The 22977-nt window shown below is 37.4% G+C and overlaps 4 protein-coding genes across 5 annotated transcripts; 3 read left to right on the top strand and 1 right to left on the bottom strand.

Moving 5' to 3' along the window:
* Positions 1-180: 180 nt before the first annotated feature.
* On the top strand, positions 181-3465 carry LOC111797507 (Pentatricopeptide repeat (PPR) superfamily protein). The gene is made up of 2 exons (XM_023680520.2): positions 181-2156; positions 2585-3465. The coding sequence occupies exon 1, from the start codon at positions 368-370 to the stop codon at positions 2093-2095; it is 1728 nt and encodes a 575-aa protein (XP_023536288.1). The 5' UTR covers positions 181-367; the 3' UTR covers positions 2096-2156; positions 2585-3465.
* Positions 3466-3931: 466 nt separating this feature from the next.
* Positions 3932-13871, top strand: LOC111797362 (uncharacterized). Its single transcript, XM_087124635.1, has 13 exons — positions 3932-4440; positions 5154-6222; positions 6743-6961; positions 7057-7286; positions 7541-7615; positions 9471-9542; positions 9629-9727; positions 10685-10756; positions 10846-10960; positions 11223-11291; positions 11445-11754; positions 11857-11941; positions 13100-13871. The coding sequence occupies exons 1-13, from the start codon at positions 4321-4323 to the stop codon at positions 13637-13639; spliced, it is 3075 nt and encodes a 1024-aa protein (XP_086980761.1). The 5' UTR covers positions 3932-4320; the 3' UTR covers positions 13640-13871.
* A 601-nt stretch (positions 13872-14472) lies between these two features.
* Positions 14473-17904, top strand: LOC111797118 (uncharacterized). 2 transcript variants are annotated; one of them, XM_087124637.1, is made up of 9 exons: positions 14473-14684; positions 15075-15101; positions 15209-15288; positions 15809-15881; positions 16003-16057; positions 16444-16495; positions 16599-16623; positions 16724-16815; positions 17562-17904. In XM_087124637.1, the coding sequence occupies exons 1-9, from the start codon at positions 14589-14591 to the stop codon at positions 17608-17610; spliced, it is 549 nt and encodes a 182-aa protein (XP_086980763.1). In that variant the 5' UTR covers positions 14473-14588; the 3' UTR covers positions 17611-17904. The 2 variants fall into 2 exon arrangements, with proteins under 2 accessions (XP_086980763.1, XP_023535791.1); XM_023680023.2 differs by having other exon boundaries at positions 14478-14684; positions 17565-17904.
* A 764-nt stretch (positions 17905-18668) lies between these two features.
* On the bottom strand, positions 18669-22701 carry LOC111797117 (putative protein phosphatase 2C 27). The gene is made up of 4 exons (XM_023680022.2): positions 21643-22701; positions 20874-21065; positions 20020-20225; positions 18669-19503 (listed from the first exon to the last, which is right to left on the bottom strand). The coding sequence occupies exons 1-4, from the start codon at positions 21844-21846 to the stop codon at positions 18945-18947; spliced, it is 1161 nt and encodes a 386-aa protein (XP_023535790.1). The 5' UTR covers positions 21847-22701; the 3' UTR covers positions 18669-18944.
* Positions 22702-22977: the final 276 nt, after the last annotated feature.

Here is a 22977-nt window from a genome sequence, read left to right as displayed (position 1 = left end):
CGAGCGCTTTTTTTTTTAATTAAAATTTTCTTTTAACAGTATAAATTTTTATGTTCCAGATAGACAAAAATGTTAAATATTACGCTAATTAATGATGATTATTATTATTATATTTACATTGTTTATATTAAAACTTTTTTTTTCTTTTGCGAAATATAAAAGGTCTGATATGACGTGGAAATTTAATACCCTTTTTGCTATATCCGACGGCCCCGGAGAGCGAAATCTAAAGGAGGCGTCTTTCTTCCCGCCGGCATCTCAGTTAACCAGTTCTAACCTACAGGTGGAAGACCCATCCTTGTATTGGCTCACCTCTTTTAGCCACTCTGATACTTCTCTCTCAGCACAGGAACAATCGCTAGGTTGTATGGCATTCGGCGCTTCCCGGCGCTATCTTTCGTATCAATTCAAAGGGTGCTTGTTGGGACGTCTCACCGGTGGCAGGTATCATTATCCCTTACCTTATCTGCCTTCGCTCTCATCGGCTTTATCATACTTGTCTTCAACCCTAGATGAACCATCAAATCTATTTGATGATGTTAGTGTTTTGGGTAATGGGATTCGGTATCAACGCAGTATCGACGAGCGCTTCGTTATGAGAGAGCTTTCTGATCTTTTACTAGTCAATCCTTATGGTTCGGTTTCTGACACCGTCAAAGAGAATCATACTGAGAAACAGATGTCAATTAGGACGGTTGATGGATTTTTACGACCAGAAGAAAAATTGCGAGGTGTTTTCCTTCAAAAACTGAATGGTAAAACAGCAATTGAACATGCTTTAGCTAATACTGATGTGAATTTGAGCCAAGATGTTGTGAACAAAGTACTGAACACGGGTAGTTTAGGTAGCGAAGCTATGATTACCTTCTTTGATTGGGCTATTAAGCAGCCGTCGATACCTACAGATACTTCTAGTTACAACATAATTCTTAAAGCTTTAGGTAGAAGAAGGTTTTTTGACTCAATGATGGATGTTTTGCACAACATGACACGGAAGGGAGTGATTGTGAATATGGAAACAGTATCCATTGTGGTAGACAGTTTGGTCAAGGCTCGCCAAGTTTCTAAGGCACTTCAATTATTCAAAAACTTGAAAGAATATGGGTTGAAATGTGACACTGAAACCTTGAATATTCTTCTACAATGCATGTGTCGACGATCTCACGTGGGCGCTGCAAGCTCCTTCTTTAATTTAATAAAGGGAAGTGTTCCTTTCAATGCTATGTCATATAACATTTTAATTAGTGGATGGTCAAGATATGGTAGGCTTAGTGAAGTTGAGAGAATTTTGAAAGCAATGGAAGCTGATGGATTTTCTCCAGATTGTCTGACCTACACTTATCTTCTTGAGTGTCTTGGCAGAGCTAATCGCATTGATGATGCTGTCAAGATCTTTGATGAAATGGTTGCAAAAGGCTGTACGCCAGATGTTGGTTCTTATAATGCAATGATCTCCAACTTTATATGCATAGGTGATTTTGATGAATGCCTGACCTATTACAAACGTATGTTGAGCAATAAATGTGAACCCGACATCAACACCTATTCCAATTTGATTATTGCCTTTCTTAAAGCCAAGAAAGTGGCTGATGCACTAGAAATGTTTGATGAGATGGTGGTAAGAATTATTCCCACTACGGGGGCAATAACATCCTTTATGAAACTTAGCTGTAGTTATGGTCCTCCGCACGCAGCTATGTTAATCTACAAAAAAGCAAAAAAAGTTGGATGTAGGATATCCAAGAATGCTTACAAATTGTTGCTTATGCGGCTTTCTTTGTTTGGTAAATTTGGTATGCTATTAAATATATGGAATGAGATGCAAGAAAGTGGTTATGATCTTGACGTGGAAACTTATGAACATGCCATTGACTGCCTTTGTAAAACAGGGCAGCTTGAAAATGCTGTACTTGTCATGGGGGAATGTTTACGTCAGGGTTTCTTACCAAGTAGGAAAATACGTAGTAAGCTTAATAACAAACTGTTGGCCTCTAACAGAACAGAGATGGCATATAGGCTCTGGTTGAAAATCAAAGTTGCTCGTCATCAGGACAATTTGCAAAGATGTTGGCGTGCCAAGGGATGGCATTATTGAAATCTTTTAGGTCATGTCAATTACGAACAAGTTCTTTCTGCTCTTGTTTGGTCATCTGAAGGTTAGTAACGTTTTACAGAAGACATTCTACGTATCTTAGTATGCTCTAAAATGTAGACTGCTTAAATTTTATTTGTTAAACATATATGAGACACCGTTTGTGCAATTTCTTGGGCTTCCACTGTGGTAAGTCTCAAACTATAGACTTCAGGGCTCTGTTTATCGCAATCCATATTGAAAAAATGGAAGAAACGTTATCTCTACTCATATTCAGTTCATTTTGACTAGAGCGCTGTTTCTTATGTTTTGTTCGTCAAGATTCCCTGAATTTTTTTATGGGCGGGAAGAATGATAGTTAGGTAAAGAGGGTGCTGGGGAATTTTCACTAGGTTTCTTATGTTTCTTATTCAATTGATTTTATCCAGGTCATTGTGTACTATGTTTGGTTTGTCAAGGTTTTCATTCATTCAATTCATTTTTACTTTGCAGGGTCCGTCGTTTGATACATACCTATGGGCTTTGGCTATTCATCTGGTGTCCAACGCCCTCATCTCAGGTAACATGTCAGATCACTTTGGCCATTCATTTAGTCATGTGGTGCCCACGCCTCGAGTTCTACCTCAAGTTCTGCACCACAACGCAAAGGATTGATGTGCCATAGTTCCCACCTTAAGAATCTCTTATTAGGATTTAACCGAGCTTCGGATGAGTATGGATACAAGCTAGTGTTGATGATATGCTTCTCAATCCTAGCAAATGGCGGTCACCAAATCAATGGTTTCTTTCCCTCTCCAATTGACGTGGGATCTTACAATCCACTTCTTTGGAGGCCTAGAGTCCTTACTGGCACACCGCCTGGTATCTCGTTTTGTGGCTTTGATATCAACTATAACAATCCAAGCCCACCATTAGCAGATGTCTGCTTTGGCTCATTGTATATCGTTGTCAGCCTCACGGTTTCTAGAGTCTTATAAGGAATGTTTCCTTCCTTTCTCCAACCGATGTGGAATCTCACGATAACTATTCGAGGCTAAAAGGATCGAGAACTTGACCCCTTTGAAAGTACTTTTGAAAGTACTAGTGGAGTTATTTAATTTTCCGATCATTTTCCTCAGCTCAGCTTGTTCTTCTGCTAAAGATCTTAAATCAAGTGTATGGATACGTGAATTGTACAGAGCTGGTATCAAAATAAACCATCACGTTGTCCAATTTTATTACCATAGTGGATCCTTTTTTATTTTTTTTTTACCCTTCCTAAAAAAGTGAATCTTTTTGTTTTCTATTCTATTATGTAGTAAATTTGTATATTACGCTTAGGTTTTCCTTTCCAAGTTCTCGAGAAAAAACAAGCATTTATAGATTGTCCAGCATGCTTGAGAATGGTGCCAATAGTGTCTGATAACCATATAAATCATTAAATAATTTTGATAAATGGTTAATAAGAAAATCAAGTTCGTTTTAAGCTATATTGTTTCCAAAAATCCCCTTTTAATTTCAGATAGACCCTTAAAACTTTAAAACGTTTCAAGTGACATTAATATTAGTTTTAAAATTTTATTACCGACAATTGCTGAAAATCATTAATATTACTTCTAAAATACCACGAGTATTTTTTTTTAGACGTGGTACTAATCGAAAATGTAATTTTTTTATTTTATTAAAAAAGTGGTATTTTAAAAATAAAGTGTTAATTGTTTTCATTTTCTTAAGATTTTTTTTTTAAAAATGACATTATTATTAATTTAGTCAAAAGAAAATGTAGGTCTCTCGTATTAAAAAATTATTATCCTTTAATTTCATATAAAATAAGAAAAGTAAAGGATGTTATTTCTGGTCACTAAGGCAGCGAGATTAAGAGGGGAATTTTCTCTGTAGAAATGGTTCTCGTTACCTGAAATTTCCTTCATTTTCCTTCATTTTCCTTCCTTTTTCTTGTTCGGTATATTGGCGGCTTCTTTCCTTTTCCCACCTTTCCACTCTCCCTCGATCCAATGCTTCAGACCACAGCTCATCTGTGCGCTCATCTCTCCACTAACACTACAATTTCTGCATAGACCTAGCATCTCCTTACTTGCCTGCGTTTGTTCTCAACTGTTGTGATTGGATTGTCTATGCTCGAGTGGGATCATAGTTTCGTTTCTGCCTACGAGAATTGTCGGAAGGAAGTTTGATCTTCTGTGTTTTTGTGTGTGCTACCGGCGGGATCCAATCCAGGGTGGACTGATATGGATCAGTTCGACGCTTTCTTTCGGAGAGCCGATTTGGATGGTGATGGAAGGATTAGTGGAGCTGAAGCTGTCGCTTTCTTTCAGGGCTCCAATTTGCCTAAAAATGTTCTCGCGCAGGTTCCCTTTTCCGCTCTATACTCCCTCTCTCACTCTTTCTTATTCGGATTTCGCATGGGTTATTTATCTTAGATCAATGGCGTTCATGTACCTGTACTAGGTTGCGAATTCGAAATCCATAAATTGTTATTTTTTCACAGCATTACTTTGTTTCTCGGTTTAAAAAAAATGAGTGTCTTCGCCTCGTGGAAGAGTGCGTTTGTGAATTAGGTGGCTACCAGTATCTTCTAGGAAAGTTCTGGGGTTTAATTTCCTATCTAAAGTTTTTCCTTGAGGTTTTCCTGTTTAATTTTAATTTTTTACCCGTTGAAATCTAATATTTAGATATAATTGTCACATATTCCATCGTTAGACCTGTGATTGAAATTTATGACTTCCCCATGAGATTGAATTGACAGCATTTGTGCACTTCAATTTTCTGATGTGGCCAACGGATGCTGATTTAGTCTGTTTGTACAATACAAGTTTTAACAGTATTGTATCTGTATTCTGTTTCAGCCACTGGTATATATAGTCTTTATTGAAGCTATTATGTTGAGAGGCTTGTCCTCTTACTTCATCCTCCTCTAATAACTATCTAACGATATATAAGATGATGCCTTTAATTGTTGCCATTGTCTACTGGCACCACTTAATAAGAAATGCTAACATGCTTACAAATCTTTCGTTCTGGAAATTGTTTTGCCAATCTAGGTTATCTTCTTTACTTGCAGATATGGATGCATGCTGATCAGAGAAAAACAGGTTTCCTTGGTCGACTGGAATTTTATAATGCTCTCAGACTCGTAACTGTTGCTCAAAGTAAGCGAGAGCTAACACCTGAAATTGTTAAGGCAGCACTATATGGTCCTGCTGCAGCGAAAATCCCCCCACCAAAGATTGATCTTTCGGCTGTATCTGCCACTCAATCAATTTCAGTGACTGCTGCATCTCCTCCACAGATGAGTATGCCTGCGCCAACGGCACCTCAAAATTTTGTCTTTAGAGGACAAGGGGTTCCAAACGTGGGTGTGAATCCGCAGTATGTTTCAGCCCAGCCAAATCCTTCCATGAGGTTACCTCAAGGCACACCTGGTGGTGTTGCTTCCAACACGCAACTGGTTATTGCTGCTTCTGAATCCTCAGGAGGAGGAAATGTACTGGGTTCAAATCTTTCAAACCCAAATGGTTGGCTCACGCCAGGTGGTGGCCCTGCTGCTGGGCCTAGGGGAGTTAGCCCTTCTGTGCCTTCCCCAGCTACATCGTTATCACCAGCTTTAATGACTTCACAGCCTATGCCTAATAATACAGCACCAGCTGTTACTGGTAACGGATTTGCTTCTAAGTCGGCATTTGGTGCTGACATGTTTTCTGTTACTCCATCTCCACCTAGACCAGAATCTTCTGGACTCAACAATGCAGCCAATAATGGTACTGGTCCACCAGCGATTGTTGCAGGTTCCAGTGTATCACAGCCTTTAAGTAAGCACAACTCCATGGAGTCATTGCAGAGTGCATTTGTTTCAAGACCAATATCTGATTCACAGTTGCAGCTCTCTCAGACATCATTGGAACCTAGCAAGGAGGTTCGAGCAACCAGTCCATCACCACTTATATCTTCTGGGATCACAACTGGAGCCAGGAACTCTACTTCTGAAAATACACAGCTTACTTGGCCAAAAATGAAACCAACTGATGTTCAGAAGTACACAAAAGTTTTTATGGAAGTAGACACTGACAGAGATGGTAGAATTACCGGTGAGCAGGCACGGAATCTATTTTTAAGTTGGAGATTACCTAGAGGTATAGACTTCCTTTGTTCTTTTATTTTTTAATTTTTAATTTTTAGATCTAGAATGTAATCTCACATAGTAGATGAAGCACAAGTTACTTATTTCAAGCAGCAATCAAGAAATTTAGGGAGGTTTCCTGTTTCCTGTTTCTCCTGTTTATGTATCACACAGAAAAAAGGGGAAATTAACATATGTGCTCAATGAATATGTTTAAAGTTATGCTGCAAGTTTAGAGGTTATGGTTGTTTTCACCTTGATATACAAAATGATTTAGCATTGCCTTTTACTCAACGACTCTTTTTATATTGTGCATTTAGATACAATTCGAGTATTTGCAAACATATTTGCTTTCTAACGTAATACCATGAAGATAGTTTTAGCTTAAGAAATTGGCATATACTTTCCTGTAATCCCTATGAAGTTATGCCATGTCCTAATTTCTCCTTGTTTCACTGAAGCTCTTGTAAATTTGCTTTTATGAATATCCTTTTAATTTGTTATAACACTTGAGCCATGTTTCATATTCTCAGAGGTCTTGAAGCAGGTGTGGGACTTATCTGATCAAGACAATGACAGCATGCTTTCTCTTAGAGAGTTTTGTTTTGCTTTATATCTCATGGAACGTTACAGGGAAGGTCGACCTCTTCCAGCTGTGCTTCCAAATAATCTTATGTTTGATGAGACTCTGTTGTCCATGACAGGACAATCTAACATTGTCCATCCGAATGCAGCTTGGGGTCCTCGTCCTGGTACTTACCAGAGTTGTTAGTTGTGCTTATTTTCTTTTGCCCTCTTTTTCTCTCATTTTTGTATTTTTATCTAACTTTTCCTTCGTTGAAATTAGGATTTGGACAGCAGCAACCTCAGGTCACTGCTCGGTCAATGGCACCAACTGTAGGATTGAGGCCCCCAACAAATGTACTTGCTTCGAAGGTTGATGGTGCTAAACTATCCAATGAGCAGAAATCAAGGGCTTCAGTGTTGCAGGATTCATTTCTGGTCGATTCTGAGAAGGGCCAACAAAATTCGGCTAGTTTAAATGCTCAAGATGCTACAGCAGCATCTGGGAAAATGGTATTTCCTTATATCTATCTGCTACTTTCATGACCTTTCTTTGGAGAGGACCTAGTTTTTTCTTGTTGTGAATGTGGAATTCCATTACTTGCTTGCTGATGGGTTCTATTTTTTTACTCCTTTTAAAATCTCCCCTTATATCTTGTTAAGTATATACTTTCTTTTCTTGTTTTCCTCGTGAATTCATGGGTAACATGTTTTCACCTGCTATGTAGCATTATTCTCTCTAATGTTTCTTGTTTCATCCTTGATAGGTTGGAGAGACAGCGAATGTTATTTTGGACTCAAAAGAAAAGATTAAATTCTATCGCACGATGATGCAGGAAATTGTAAGTACTCTTTGTTGTTCTTTGCTTTCAGTTTCTTAATAGTATGTGTTCAATACGCAATTCCTAGTATTAGTTTACTTCTACAAATTTACACATATTTTTTTTCTTCTTTATATTGTGTGCCAATAACGGTTACTCATAGGCTAGAACAGGTATAATTGTATAGTAGTCATTAGCTCTGTATGAGTTCACAACTAGATCTAATCACTTAATTTCAAAAGATGTAAGTTTCTGAATAAATTTGATTTAATAAATACTCCCTTTCTAAGCACCTATCTATGACTGACAGTCATGAACCACCCAATCCACTTGACATTCCCATGTTTGGTGCAATGAAAACTACTTTGAGCATGTTGATATGTCATTTCCTTCATTTTTCTTTCCAGTATTAATTGAATTAAATTGCAGTTCAGGAACGTTGAAGATTTTTATTTTATTTTTTATTAGAAGAAAATATTGTCCGACCGTATATCCATTGCTGCAGATATTTTAGAAAATTTTGTTTCTTCTGCACTAAATTGGCAAAAAATTGCTAACTGACTTTTGATCCACAAAACTCCGGCTTTGACCTTGAATTTCTGAATTGAGCCAATTGAACCAAGATGAGTCAATGATGCTAGGGAGGCAGCACTCTGACATTCGAAGCAAAATTAATCAGTCTGCCAAGTATATCGTGCGAAAGCGCAATGAAAAGGGAGATGATTCTAATCTTCAATCCAATCTTTGCATAAAATAGGCCAGTTTGGAGGGAGGTTGCATTAGGGATAGGGTGTTTTTTCTGGTTTTATCACTCTAACAAATACTATTTAGATGAAACCTTTCACTTTTTGGGTATTTTAGGACTCCTTAAAAATTTAGTAATGGGCCTGGGAATAATCTCCACATTATTCATGAGGGGACCATATATTGATTTACTGAAAAAACTCCCTGTTTTATCTCATGCTCAAGTTCTGCCATCAGCATCAGAAATGGGTTTTTAACTCCATCAAAATATCTTTTAGAGCTGTGATGTATAAAAAATACTCCAAGATTTTATCCAAAGAAACGTATATTTAAATACAATAGCCAAAGGGACAATTTATAGAAGTAAAACAACTAGGTTTAACCCCACAGTAAACCAACCAACTTAACCAAACAAACCAAATATCAGTCTCTTTGTTTAAGACAATAACTACAAGCAGCCCCTACATCAAGTTGCCCATTCAACTGCTTCGCTATCATTGAGGATCCTTCTAAATCTAAGGTCCCGGGCATTCTTCCTGGAGTCCACAACACCTGGATGTCTCTTTCGTTTCGTGTCAAGAAGTCAATCAGTCTTTTCAAACCTCTATTTCTCTACCATGTTCCAACTTGAATCTGACTCCCTGAACAGAGACAAATTAACAGCATGCTCTGTTAGGCTATGGGCTTCTTTTTATTTTGGAGTTTTAATTGTTGAACCAACCATAGGATCCCACTTGAACATACTCTATACGACCTTCTAATTTGGGCTTGATTCCAATTGATGACTTGATTCAGAGATGGAGACTTATACTCGCATTGAGGGTGCTCAAGTTCTAACTTGGACTTAATAGATCTTTTTTTCTCCCGTTTTCGGGTTTTATTATTGTGCACCCATGTATTTTTTTCATTTTTTCAATGAAAGCTCGGTTATTCATTTTTTTTTTTTTAAAAAAAAGAGTGGCTAGAGTAGAATTGTTAGGCCTGAAGTCCAGGCAAATATCTCAATACCACAATTTGGCCCATAGATCTTGGGGCTTCAGCGTAAATGCTAAATTTGTTCAAAAATATTTTCTGAGTATTTTCTTTTACGTGTGTAATTAGTTCCATGTAATAATTGTCTTCTTCTTTTCAGGTTCTACATAAGAGCAGATGTAATAATAGATTAAATGAGATCACAGAAAGGGGATCTGCTGACAAGAGTGAGGTATTTTCTACTTTCTTTTTTTTTTTTTTTTTTTTTTTGGGTTCGTTAAATTTAAGTTTTCTTCGCACTATGGCTTTATATTGCAGGCAGAATCCTTAGGAAAGAAATATGAAGAGAAGTACAAGCAAGTGGCTGAAATAGCATCTAAGTTAACCATTGAAGAAGCAAAATATCGTGATGTTCAAGTAAAAATCCACCTCTTAAAACTGTACTTTGATTTTGTACCTGAATTCATCTGCTTCTTCTCCAACCTTTTTATTGCATCTACTAGAGCTGGCTGGTTAATCGTATCGTGGCTGTCAATATTCAGTGGTTAATCAGAAAGTTTCTTTATCTTGATTCATTATCCTTATCCAGCTATCTCTTTTTATTTTTCTTGGTATACTGGAAGTTGCTAGTATTCATCATTGATACTAATCGTTTAATTGATGAAAAATGAGAATTTGAATGCAGTATATTATTGGTAGTTAATAGAATAGCTGCAGTGGATCACTTACCATATTCATAAACCACTGTTTGTCCTATTTAAAAGTAAATTACAGTTCTCTTTTAAATTATTCTCATTCTTAAAGTAAACAATTAAAAAAACAAGTCAAAGGAGGCCACTTTATTTTGTTTTCAAGTTCCTGTATTTATCAATTCTTGATATAAGGATATTTTTTTACCTCATATTATTTCAAGTTCCTTTATTTATCAATTCTTGATATAAGGATATTCTTGATATAAGGATATTTTGTCTATGTTAGTGTATATGTGATTTTGCGCAAAATAAGGAAGTACATATGATGCATTTAAATGGACTTAATACAAAAAGTTAGCGCATACAATCAATCAATATTATTCATTTATAGGCATGTTAACCGAACTTAATTAAATACACAAATTTCATGAAGTTTGAGTTTACAATATGCAACTTTTTTTAGGGAGTTTATTGGGTGCACGTGCATCTAATCAATGAAAGAAAATCATAAAAGTTTACATTGCTTGATAACCAGAAAAGATGCAGGCTGGGGAAAATGATCATTTTAAGCCACATGGCCATATGCTTACCCTTCAGGAAACAAATCTTGACCTTAGCTGCATTAGAGTTTTATTGTTTCATTTGTGGTTTTACATTCCCCTATTATTTGACATTCTTCCAGGAAAGGAAGACAGAGTTGCATCAAGCAATTATTAATATAGAACAAGGAGGAAGTGCTGATGGTATCCTCCAGGTCTGATTTTTCTAGATAGCTGCGTGCTTCAGTTTGCCAACGGCTATCCTGTGCAGTTGTCCGATACTGATTCTTTTCTGCCTCTTCAGGTCCGAGCTGATCGAATACAATCTGATATTGAGGAGCTCATAAAGGCTTTAACTGAACGTTGTAAGAAACATGGATTTGATGTTAAATCGGCTGCTATAATCGAGCTTCCAGTAGGTATTAGCCTCACATTAGCCTGGGATTTGTACTTTTGCATCTTCTATCTAGATTCCAATATTTCTTTTAATCATATCACTTCCTTTCAAGGATCTTCTCTTTATTATTATTTTTTTTTTTTAAAGTTGTCTACGATATGTTTGGTACATTTTGTTCCTGTACAGATTGTACATCATTTGTGGCATGATATGATCCGTTCACTCTGAAGTGACTTGATGTATTTGGTTTCCATTAATGACATTTTTCATGATGGATTTGTTAGGTTGGCAACCTGGAATTCCGGATGATGCAGCTATTTGGGATGAAGAATGGGATAAATTTGAAGATGAAGGTATACAAGTGGTTCTTGACAAGTTATTTGCTTCTCTGCACTTGCAATGTTGCAGTTTTTGGTCTCAATTCATTGCCGGCATACTTTGACTGGTAATTTGATGGAAATACATCATATGTTTTGTTGATATCAATTAATTAATATACCTTTCAGGATTTTCCAATGATCTTAACTTCGATACAAAAGGTGTTTCTGCCTCAAAACCAAAAATGTCAGAAAGTCAGGGAGAAAAGGGTCTAGCAGATTATAATTCGACTCCTGATTCATCGTCAAATGCCAATGAGAAAACAGGGAACTCCTTGAGTACCATCAATCATGGCCTTGAGAGTGATTCTGTGTATAGTCACAGTGAAGATGAATTAGCTAAAAGTCCATATGGCAGTCCTGCTGCAAAGACATCTCTCGAAAGCCCTTCTCATGAATTTTCAGATGCAGGTTATGAAAAGAGTCCGGAAGCATATAGGTAATAACGAACTCATATTTTTTTATACTTGTAACTTCATGCAGCTCTTTCATTCATTGGTCTTATTTATTTTTTGGTTCTATGTTTTTTTTATGGCCTCAGAAGTTTTAATGAGTCCGCTTGGGGCGCATTTGACAATAATGATGATGTGGACTCAGTTTGGGGAATAAAACCAGTTAATACCAAGGTGAGCTTGAAAATTAGATTTTTTATGTTGCCTTTCTGGGTTTGGTAGATCTAGAGTTCTATTTGGGTTTATTATAGAAAACTATTTTTTTCAAAAGAAAAAGATCTCGCGTATAATCATTAAAGATTTTTTCTCTCTTGCTTTTGAAAGTACTGTGGATTATAGTATTTTTGTTTCTGTTTACAGTTTGTTTCATATATTAAAATATTTCACTGATGAACATTATGAAAACTTAAAACATCATTCAACGATTTATAGAGAGAGTCTTCTTTTTTAAGCGTGTAAGAAGGATAAATAGCAAAAATTGTTTCATTGGCTATAATTTTCCAGAGGAGACCTCTTGAAGCTTGAATGCCTAAGTAAAAAAAGACAGACAGAGAGAGAGAGAGAGAGAGAGAGAGAGAGAGAGAGAGAGAGAGAGAGAGAGGGAGACGGAGAGAATAAAATTTGTTCATGAACATGCTCTTGGTCTTTTCATGTTCCCATCTGTTCTCCGAGAATTGCATGCATGCCCTTGTATTTCAATTTAGTAAAAGCAATGATGTGGAACATGGTATGACTTAGAAGTAGTTCAGCTTTTTTTCATTTTAAAAGGTAAATTGTGGTAGAGATATGCCTTGGTCCTCCCCTTCCAAAATTAAGGGTGCTGTGGGCACCGAAGTATAGCCATGTTAGATCTGTTTTTAGGACTCATTCTGCATCCTGGGCGGTAATTTCTAAGATGATGGAATATTGTTCAAAATAGACAGTTATCTGATAAGTTATGTTGCTGAAGAATTTTAGATGTTTAATCCTGGTAGATGAACTTTCGATCAATAGTTGATTGGTAGATAGTCATTGAAAATAACTCGAGTGTTAATTGTACTTTCCTCCATCTAGTCGGGATGAGAATGCCAGTTTGGCTTTAGAAAATTTATAATGGGGAACGTACTGATTTAATTGTAAAGGTTACATGCAGAAGAGTCATTATGACGGATGCTTTTAACCTGCCGAGTGTCTGGGTTGCTGATTTTACACGTAGTTCTGTTATTGCTCAATTTGAGATCATGGTTGTCCATGATGTTCTCTCCAATTCCAGTGTCAAGTTGATTGCATATGGGATTTCAGCCATGCCACAAAACACTTACTTCTCTCTTTTTATTTGATGCGATCACACAGGAGCCAGACTCTGAAAAGCACAGAGATTTCTTTGGAAACAGTGATTTTGATACTAGCTCCGTCAAAACAGGATCCCCGAATGCAGATAGCTTCTTTCAGAGAAAAAGCCCATTTTTTGATGATTCTGTCCCTCCCACTCCCCTCTCTAGATTCGGCAACTCTTCCCCTCGTTACAGCGATGTGGGGGATCACTTCTTTGACCATTCCTCCAGGTTTGATTCTTTCAGCATGCAGGATGGCAGCTTTTCTCCGCAACGTGAGAAGTTCACGAGGTTCGATTCAATAAGCAGTTCTCGAGATTTTGGCCACAATCAAGAGAAGTTCTCAAGGTTTGATTCTATGAGTAGTAGCATGGACTTCGGCCAGAGTAGCCAGAGGCACGCCAGGTTTGACTCCATTGACAGCTCCAGAGATTTTGGCCACGGCCATGGCGCCTTCTCTTTTGATGATACAGATCCATTTGGTACCTCTGGCCCGTTTAAAGTCTCATCAGAGAGTCAAAGTCCGAAGAAAAGCTCCGACAATTGGAGAGCTTTTTAAGCATCAGAGATCCTGTTTGAGTTTACATTTGAATCGATTCTCTTGTTTTTCCCCACTTTGACTTGTTCATTATAATTAGCCGTGTGCCATTTTATCTGCTTTTATGGCTTGGAAGAACATGAGCTGGATGGTCATATTTTTGTATGTTGTGGTGGTGGTTTATGTATTTATTTCAGACATTGTCTATGTTGATGACATGCTTTGAAAAAGAAAACACGCTTCTCTTGGTTCTCTTTTGGGGGCAAGTTAGATGCAAGATCGCGCATGCATTTGCACGCCCACAATATGTTGCCTCGAATAGATGATACTTAAGAAAGACACAATATTTTGAAGATGTAACAAGCAAAGCAACTCTGAAATTCTTTCAAATCCATTTCTGCTCCCAACTCTAAAGAACAAATTGAGTTAAGGATAGCTTATATCCATTATTTCGTCTATTCGTCTTCGAGGTGAATCCTATTATCCAATCGCTCTGATACCTTCTCAATTACGACCATGTCAGAAGCACAACAACCGTGTCAATTTGTTTTGTAAAAAAGTGAAGTGAAATATAAATAACCATCGCCTGCCTCAGGTAGAGATCAATACAATGGCATAGTGCACCAAAAATGTAAATTTGCGTTAGAATTAGAGTTTGGATGACGTAGAGATCGATGACCATCGCCTGAAAAGTTGGGGATAATTGTAATACTTCTATCGATGGGCCATTATCCGAGTCCCATTATGGGCACTATTTGGACCTCAATGGGCTGAAGGCCTGTAAGTGGAAGACTGCAATTTAGACTCGGGCCTGTACTTCTTGAGTCAAGCCCATAGATTCGTCAAGGAGACCGCCATTTTCTTGCTTCGTTTTGTTGTCATTTCAGATTAGCAAATGTTTGGAGAAGCTCTGGAGGAGATCGGAGAGAGGTGAAAATCAGGACTTGGATCGGACCAAGCGTAAACGACGATGAAATCCAACGCGTGGGTTCTATTGTTAATGGTGATCTACTTCGGTGTTGTCAATTGCATTGATGACAAATGCGCCGCTTGCAATGCCGTTGCCGTAAGTTCTTGTTCTTAACAATTCTCTGTTCCCCTTTGGATTATTTTTGTTGTTGTTTTTTTTCTTTTTTGTTTGGTCTCCGAATCGTGGAAGTCCTTCATCGTTTTGCATATTTTTATGTGGCGCGTGCCTGAATCTGATCACTGTCTTTTACTGTTTTTGGATTGGCTTTTACTTTCTAGTCATCCTTCTCTGTTGCATTGTCTTATAGTTTGGTTTCAACTTAGTTGTATGTGTTCCTTTTCTTTCGTGGATAACTTCATTTTCTTATTGGATGTTTAAGTAATCTCTCTTGCTAATGCTGAATTGATCGTAATCCCGCTTAGCATCGCTAATGCTAACTAGTAGATATACGAAAGGGGACCTAACTTCCGTAATTATTGTTCGCAGGAAGAGATAGAACGTGGACTTTCCAATGTAAGGCGATGTTCCTTTCTATAGAAAAATTCAACCACAGTTTTAGACGGTTTCTAAGTGTTATAGTGGGGCTCCAATAACCAAAAAGTAATTACATGTTTAACTAGGAAAAACCGAGGAATCATTTAGATATGAGACATCGGTTGGATTCTAAAGGTCAGCGTAAGGGGAAGGTGATTGACTACAGGTAAAACACCAACCTCCCGATTTTCAGGCTGCTCTTTTTCCCTTAGCACGTTTAGAACATTTCTTATTAATATGTAACAAAATGCAGTGGTGATAATGGATAGATGAACTGTTTAAATAGTTCAGTAGTAATATATGTTGGGCCGACATCTATGGGGGGAAGAGTAGCTTGTAGAAAGGCCGGTAAATGAAGAAGGTGATATCGATACTGTTAAAATTCCAAATAGTCGCGCAGTTAATAATGTTTGATATCAATTACGCAGAACAGAGACTGTTATTAATATGAAGCAAAATTTTCTTGTACAATTTCATTACCGGATAAAGAGTCGCAATAGTTCTGATTTTAATTGCTTGAATTATTTTGAAATCTTACTTTATTATTGAGATACAGACGTATAGTTCAATTTATGATTTTAATGTGGTAAATATTAAAGAACTCTTTACGTGTTAAAGGTTATTAAAACTGATTATTCTCAGTTACAGTTTTCATATTTGTAAATTGTAAGCTTAAATTTCTGCAGGGTCAGTGAGCTAAGAGTTGTTGAACTCCTGGACGGGCTTTGTGAAAAGATGCAAGATTACACTATCGAGAAGGTACTTCTCTTTGAAATTAACTATTTGATCTTAGTTGGATTGGACTCTAGAAGATTGGTTAATTTCTGACAGTCGGGGGGCTTATTTTGTGAGATAATTGTTTCATCTGTTCTTGGTGCAGACAGATTCAACTGGAAAACAGTGGATCAAAGTGGATGACTGGGACAACTTGACAAGTGTGTGGCAAATTTGAGCTTCTATTTTTCAATGAGTTCCTACTCAATAAACCTATGTTTCTTTTGTTTTTGTTTTTGTTTTTGTTGTTTGTTTATTTGTTTATTTGTTATTTTTGTTATTGTTGTTGTTGTGTGTGTGTGTGTTTTGGCTACTGAAATTGACACTTGAAACTTTTACTCCAGTTGTTGAATGTTTGATAGCTAACTATCGTGCACTTGATGCATAACAAGAATCACAAGTGGCCTGGACTGAATTTATTTAGATCTTGGTCATGCTCCAAATTCACTTTCTTGTAGATGACTGATATTTATAGCTGCGTTTGCATATGAAATTATTTTTGCTTGTTTGTTATAATGCAAACATTTATTTGCTTTCATTGTAACAGATAAACAAGAAGCTCGGGCTTATTCAAAAGATATATCAACTTATTGTGGGAGGTGAGACTGTATTTTGTGATGATTATTCAGCGATTATAATTAAGCTGGTTCATTTAGATTTATGATTTTCCCAATCTAATGTTGTTGTTTATTATCGAAACAGATTATTAGAGGAAACAGAAGATGATGTAAGTTGACATGTTTGCCTATGAATAATTTCTTTTTCTTTTATTTCTTTTTTCCCTCTCAACAGATCTAAGCAATTTCTTGATATTGATGAACCTGCAGTTGGCAGAGTTGATTAAGAAAGGATCTGTCAGACCAGGTGCTGTTAGCAAAGTACTATGCCATGATTTGAGCAGGCATTGCAGCAAGGCGAGGTAACTCATAATTTGCTGTTCGTGAACCTCTGAAAAGTGCTTTTATATCAATTTCAAGTGTTAATTTGACTATGAAGTTGATCTTGTGATGAAAATGTTCATTCTGCACTGATTATAGAATTAGTTATTGTAGTACTTAACTGCTCCATCAAAATAGTTCTCTTAGGTCTATTGGATAATGAATTTGTTTTTAGTTCTGTTTTTTAAATTTATGTTTGTTCCCTCTTGATTTCAATACTATGGTTTTCACATTTCTTAAAAGAAATATTTGAATTCTAAGGCCTAGCTTGGTTTGTTCCCTTTCTAGTTTTCAAGACCTAGCTTGGTTTTTGAAAACGATGGTAGAAAGTGGATAACAAAATAAATGAACTAATAGGTGAAAGTGAGTTTATAAGCTTAGTGTTCAAAAAACCTAAAACTAAATGTTTATCAAAGGGGGCTTTAACTACCTCTTTCGATTATTGATTTCAAAATAAGTATTGGTGGATTTAGACAGCAGAACAAGCGTTATTTTTAGAACATCTAAAATAATGATATTTAACCTAAAGTACTTTTTATATAACAGTGACCTATGAATTTAACCTACCTCAGTGTCTAGATGGCGGTTCCTATTTGTGATAGAGACGAAAACCATAGCCACTGTTTTAGATTACGTTTCCCTTTTCGTCATTTGACCATTTTGGCAGATTTGTGAAATCTTATAGTTTCAATACGTAATAAACAGTTGCCACCTTGTTTGTGTAAAGCAGTGTTCAGCTGAATGACGATGATGAGGAAGCAGATGGGGAGCTATGAAAAGATAGGTTTGAGAGAGGAGCTATAAACCATGCAACAGTTAGCTTGTTTTCAAATCAGGAGATATGTGCTACACGCTTATTTTCTTGTATAACAGTTAAAACTTTGATTGCACTTTCAATTTTTAATTTTGATAGAAGACTCAGAGGATGGGGTGATGCTGACTTAAAAGCTTCAGATTGATGTTTTGTGTAGTAAAGCTTAGGGACTCTAGGTAGGCTTCATTAAGCTAAACGATCCGAAAGTAAAACTAACCATTTATAATAAAGGCATAACCTCGTAATTCACATGCCAGCCATTTGTGTACTGTTGATGGGATTTTCTGCATGTTTTTCATACTCTGAAAGATTAGGTGAAAAATGACGATCTGGCGACCTAGTTATTCAAGTGCTCTTTGCTCAGAATTCATAAGCTAGATGCTTGAAATTATGTGATGACGCACTCCAGTCCTTCGGCATGACATTTCTCTTTATGATTACCAGGAAATAATGCTTATGAAGGGTGATATAATGACCAACCTAATGCGTCCGAAGAAATCGGCGTCGACCACAAACAACGTAGGTTTTTTTTTTTTTTTTTTTCCCCCTCTGATTCGTTATCTTGTCTGGTGTGGTAATGCACACACATCGCCCACATTTGATATTTCATATGTCTGGTCTGTGCTCAAGTCAGTTGTTGCGCGCGATGTTCCTAAAAGTGAATTTCTATTTTTGCAATACTAAAGTGGAGATGAAAATGTTTGTTATTATTAGCAATAAATTTCATTATTATTATGGTTTTATTGTTATCCATTGTGGAATCAGCAATATAAGATTATTGTGTACATGTACCTTTCTAGATGGTCCCTTTTGTCAATTGCTCTTGCCTCTTAGGGTAAAAAAGTTATGATATATCAGCTTGCTTGTACATTAAATAGCAGTTTTTTTAAGCCCAAAAAATTTAAAGACACTTGAAGCAAGGAACAAAAGTAGCTCTTACAAAGATAGTCAAAAGAAGATTCTGGTTGCACCCAATTGATGCCTCCGAAAATTCTCACCAGCTTCATAGAAACGCAGAGATAAGAAAACAAATGAATATTAGGGTTACCAACTGTTACAACATTGATCTGTACACGCATAGAGTTCGAAAACACATTACAACGAAAGGAACAACAGAAAAACAAAGGGGAAAAAAAAAAGAATCTGATATGACTCTTTATTTTCGTCGTTAAAGCATATGAGCATCCAATGCCAAATAGATAAGGGGCATAGGCAGCTCTGGTGGAGAAACCGTAGCTCAGTCTGCTAAACCAATGTTATATATACACCAACTCTCACATCTCTTTCCCTTTAAAATCATGAATTGCAGTCAAGTACACCTTTCAACAAATTCAGCCCTTCTAATGATATGCTTCTCCTTACTCGAGTTGGAGGTATTTCTATCCGAGGGGGCGGATCAGTGGAAAAACAGACCACAATAACAGTTAAATTATCGCACGTATTGCGCTTTAGCGCCTCCCTTACCAGCTCTCTTGAACATCTTTCTGGATCGTTGTGTAGCATTAGCTCTTTCCTTGCCATTGTAATAGCATACTGACTGCTCATAACATCCCAAAGCCCATCGCACCCCATTATTAGAAATTCATCTTCCTCCGTCAGATTCAATTCCTGCAGCTCTGGCTCGGCACTCAGTGGGCTAGCAGACCCCTTGGCACCTTTCATGTGCCAATCTCCTATAGCACGCGCAACAGATAACTGGCCATTGAGATAGCCATCATATATCACCCCACCAAGCTTCTCAATTCTGAGTTTTTCAGATGCACAGTTGGGCTTGTGATCCTTCGACACCTCAATAGCCTTGCCCCTCCTACCCAGAACAGCACGACAATCCCCAGCATTCGCAATAATCATTGTTCTGTAGTGAAGAAAATTAGAAGTCAGAAATGATTGGACAATGATTCTGAATACAACATACTGAAAATGTAAATTAACATTGACACATTTCTCAGGATAACTGGTCAGATAAGCATTCAGTGTATGAAGAACGAATGTTAGACCAAGAAACTTGCACTATATTTGAATGATTCACTGACAAAATGAAGTGGGCTAATCCAAACAAGTGGCTACGCATATCAACGCTCCTGCTTGCAAATATTAATCTAGCATGCGAACTAACGCTTGTTACAAGTTGTAGACATACGATTTTTCAACAATTATGGATGTAGAGACGTGGGGCACTTAATCATCATATTCATAACCTCACGGGCTTAGAGAAATCCTGAGAAATAACCCCTTAAATACTTTTCTACTAGTTTGTAGACTCAAAAACACGTAATTTATGTAATTTATTGCTAGAATTCTGAATCCCAAGAAAACTTTCTGATAAACTTTGTACACACACACGACTCCAAAAATAATTTGAGATCTGTACCTTCCAAAAATGAAAGCAGTTAGGGCAGTAGTGCCAGAGGAGATATCCAGAGAACTAGCATCAGCAAAAGCATAATCAGCTTTCAAAAAGGCACTCTTAATTGCCTTCTCTACACTAATTGGAAAACAGGAGTCCTCCACAATGAATCTGAGGATGTTCTTTCTAACAAAAGCAGCGGCATCTGTACCCCCATGGCCATCAAATACCTGCAACACAATAATTCCACCAAATACAACGTTAAAGAGAATATCCAAGAGAATCACTTTCTGATACAGAGAAGCTAATTAACGAAGTGGCCAATAACCCTGTTCACATTAGATTTATGAGAATACTGCCAGAAATGCAAAGGGAAGAAATTGGAAAGGATTTTATGGAAACCGAGAGAAAAATGAAAAATATGGTGGTGACTAAGACAAATGTCGCATTACAAAACCAGGAAAATATGGTGATTATTGGTAACTAAATGTCACTTGTGATAGAGAGACTATTATTCTGGTGCATTGAGCACGTGATGTAGAAAAAATCAATTTGCCAACTCAGGCCAACCGCAGCAAACAGAACCACAATTATGTGTGCCTGCGCCTATCTGTCCTGTGGAACCAATGCAAACTTTTTAAATCTTTGATTCAGCCACTGTGTTTTAACAATATCATCTTCTAAAGAGGGTGAGTTTACTACTACTAACAGAATTATTGGAAGCCAATATTTAAATCTTTCTAAAAGAATCATATGGATGGAATGTAAGAGGCAGTTGAATGATTAGTATCATCACCGGTCGGCCCTTAAAGGAGATTACTCCTACAACGTTACAGTGTACAGGTCAAAATGTTATCAAGGTGAAAAGTGATACTCACACCATAGAACGCTCCAGGAGAAGTGAAATCTGCACAAGCATGGATATGTTCAACAAGATCATCTATGCATATGTGTTCGTCTTCCATGTACTGCTTAGGTCCTTTTTCTGAACAGCTACCCGATCTCAAGACAGGTAAGAATCCTGTTTTCCCATCAGGCGACTTATTCCCAAGAGTTTCTGCATCCAAGCTCTGGAGAGTTTATGGGCACAAAATTAGATGCTTCATAGCTTTCCCAAAATTAACAACAAAAATAAATGAATAAAAAGTTATAATTACACTAGAAACTAAAAATAGATACAAGACCAGTAGAAGTACTGATCACAATAGAACAAGAACTACCAAGTACAGATATTTCTGAAAAAACAAGCTAGGCCACCCCAACCTCTGCCCTCCTATAATTGCAACTAGACGCAGGTAATAGACCAATAAAGTGCTAGAATAGAGGTCTGATGGGAACACAAAAAGTCTTTCAGACTTCAACCTGTCCTGAAAGCAATATGTCAATGATGCATGTTTTGAATAACAGTCATGCTACTAGTATTAAAAGGAAAAGGAAGCAACCAGAACTTAATGCCCGTAACGTCATTGAGAACTTAATGCCCGTAACGTCATTGAGGCAGACTTATATATACACTATACTATATCTCAACGGACAACCATCAAACCATCCCATGAAATTGGAAGGACGTTATACAAGATAATATTAAAAAAGCAGTAATCTGCATCTCCAAAAAATCTAAAATGTAAAAAAAATGATTTTACTCACCAAGTCAGCTTGACCAAGGAGCTTTATGGAGCTCACACTATGCCGCATTACTGAGAGGTGTCGGGGAGGCTTCCCACTGGTCATCTGTTTCAAACTATTAAAACTATCAGAACTTTCGTCATCTGTGGCTGATACATTGTCCTTATTGTATCCGCCGCCTTCCAGTAGGGTGAAGGGAGGTGAAAAATCTAAACCCGTGGCCATATTTCTGCCAAAGACATAAATTTATCTATGAAGTCCGATTTTGACCCTTATCCCAGAAGAACTACAAACAGCGCCCTTGTGAAGAATCAATTCCTAGATATCAAATTTCCAAATTTAAAGCTCGGAAAATAGCCTCTGCTGACCAATCAAAAGTATTCAATAATTGCAAGTTCTAGCGGTGTCGGCCAGGGTATGGGGCAGAGATAAACCAATAAGTCGAAGAAAATCACTCCACCTCAACTTCAACAAATTAATAGAAAGTCGCAGACTCCAATCCAAATCTTAAAATACACGATAACTGGAAATCAGCAACACAAAGATACCCAGATCAAACTGCAGATCGAACTACGAAATACGGAGAAGAAAGGCAGTAAACAAGCGCAAAATTTGCCGACCTTCACTTGCGTCTGATGGGAAATATCGGATCTACTAAGCCAATTATTAAAATGGTGTGGAATAAGTAAAACCCGGGAAAATTGCTGGACGAAATCACAATCCTCCAAAAGCTGTCGAATAAAGGAAAGTGGAAAACTGGCTTTATATGTATTACTTAAATCGACAGAAGCTTTATGAGGCCACAAAGCAAACCAAGCCGAATAACTTATCAAAACGCCCCAGAAGTCTCATAGAGATGCGAGCAAAAAAGAAACGAAATAGATAAATTTCCAGAAGAATCCGTTAGAAAAGTAGGAGATTTCTCACGAGGAGGAGCGTGATTGAGAAGCTTTGAGTATTGTGTTGGTGGTCGGAAAATAGAAGAGAACCGAAACCCTAAAGAGGAGAAAATGTGAGGAAGACGAGCAGAATCTTTGAGGAGGCTTTTGGAGCGAAGAAAATGAATGTGAAAGGGAGAAAAAAGAGGGAACTAACTTGTATGTATTTGGTTGGCGACCGGCGGTTCCAGGTTATCCGGTGGATCTCGTAGCTGTCAGTTGGGTGCGCGAATAACGACACGTGATCAGTTATTATTGGTTGGTTTTGTGGGTGACCCATGACCTTGGGTGAAATTTGTGGATCGGTGCCGCCAGACCACCCAGCCGTTGGATCTCTTAGCTAGCAAACGGACGGTCCAGCGCTATCCCGCTGTCTTGTCCTTTAGGAGTCTAAAGGGCTTCCGTGGGTCCGTTGACG

Source organism: Cucurbita pepo, chromosome 6, assembly GCF_057944985.1.
Source record: "Cucurbita pepo subsp. pepo isolate OVF chromosome 6, ASM5794498v1, whole genome shotgun sequence".
Lineage (NCBI taxonomy): Eukaryota > Viridiplantae > Streptophyta > Magnoliopsida > Cucurbitales > Cucurbitaceae > Cucurbita > Cucurbita pepo.
Note: the sequence above shows the minus strand (reverse complement) of the source record. Positions and strands in the feature narration are given on the sequence as shown.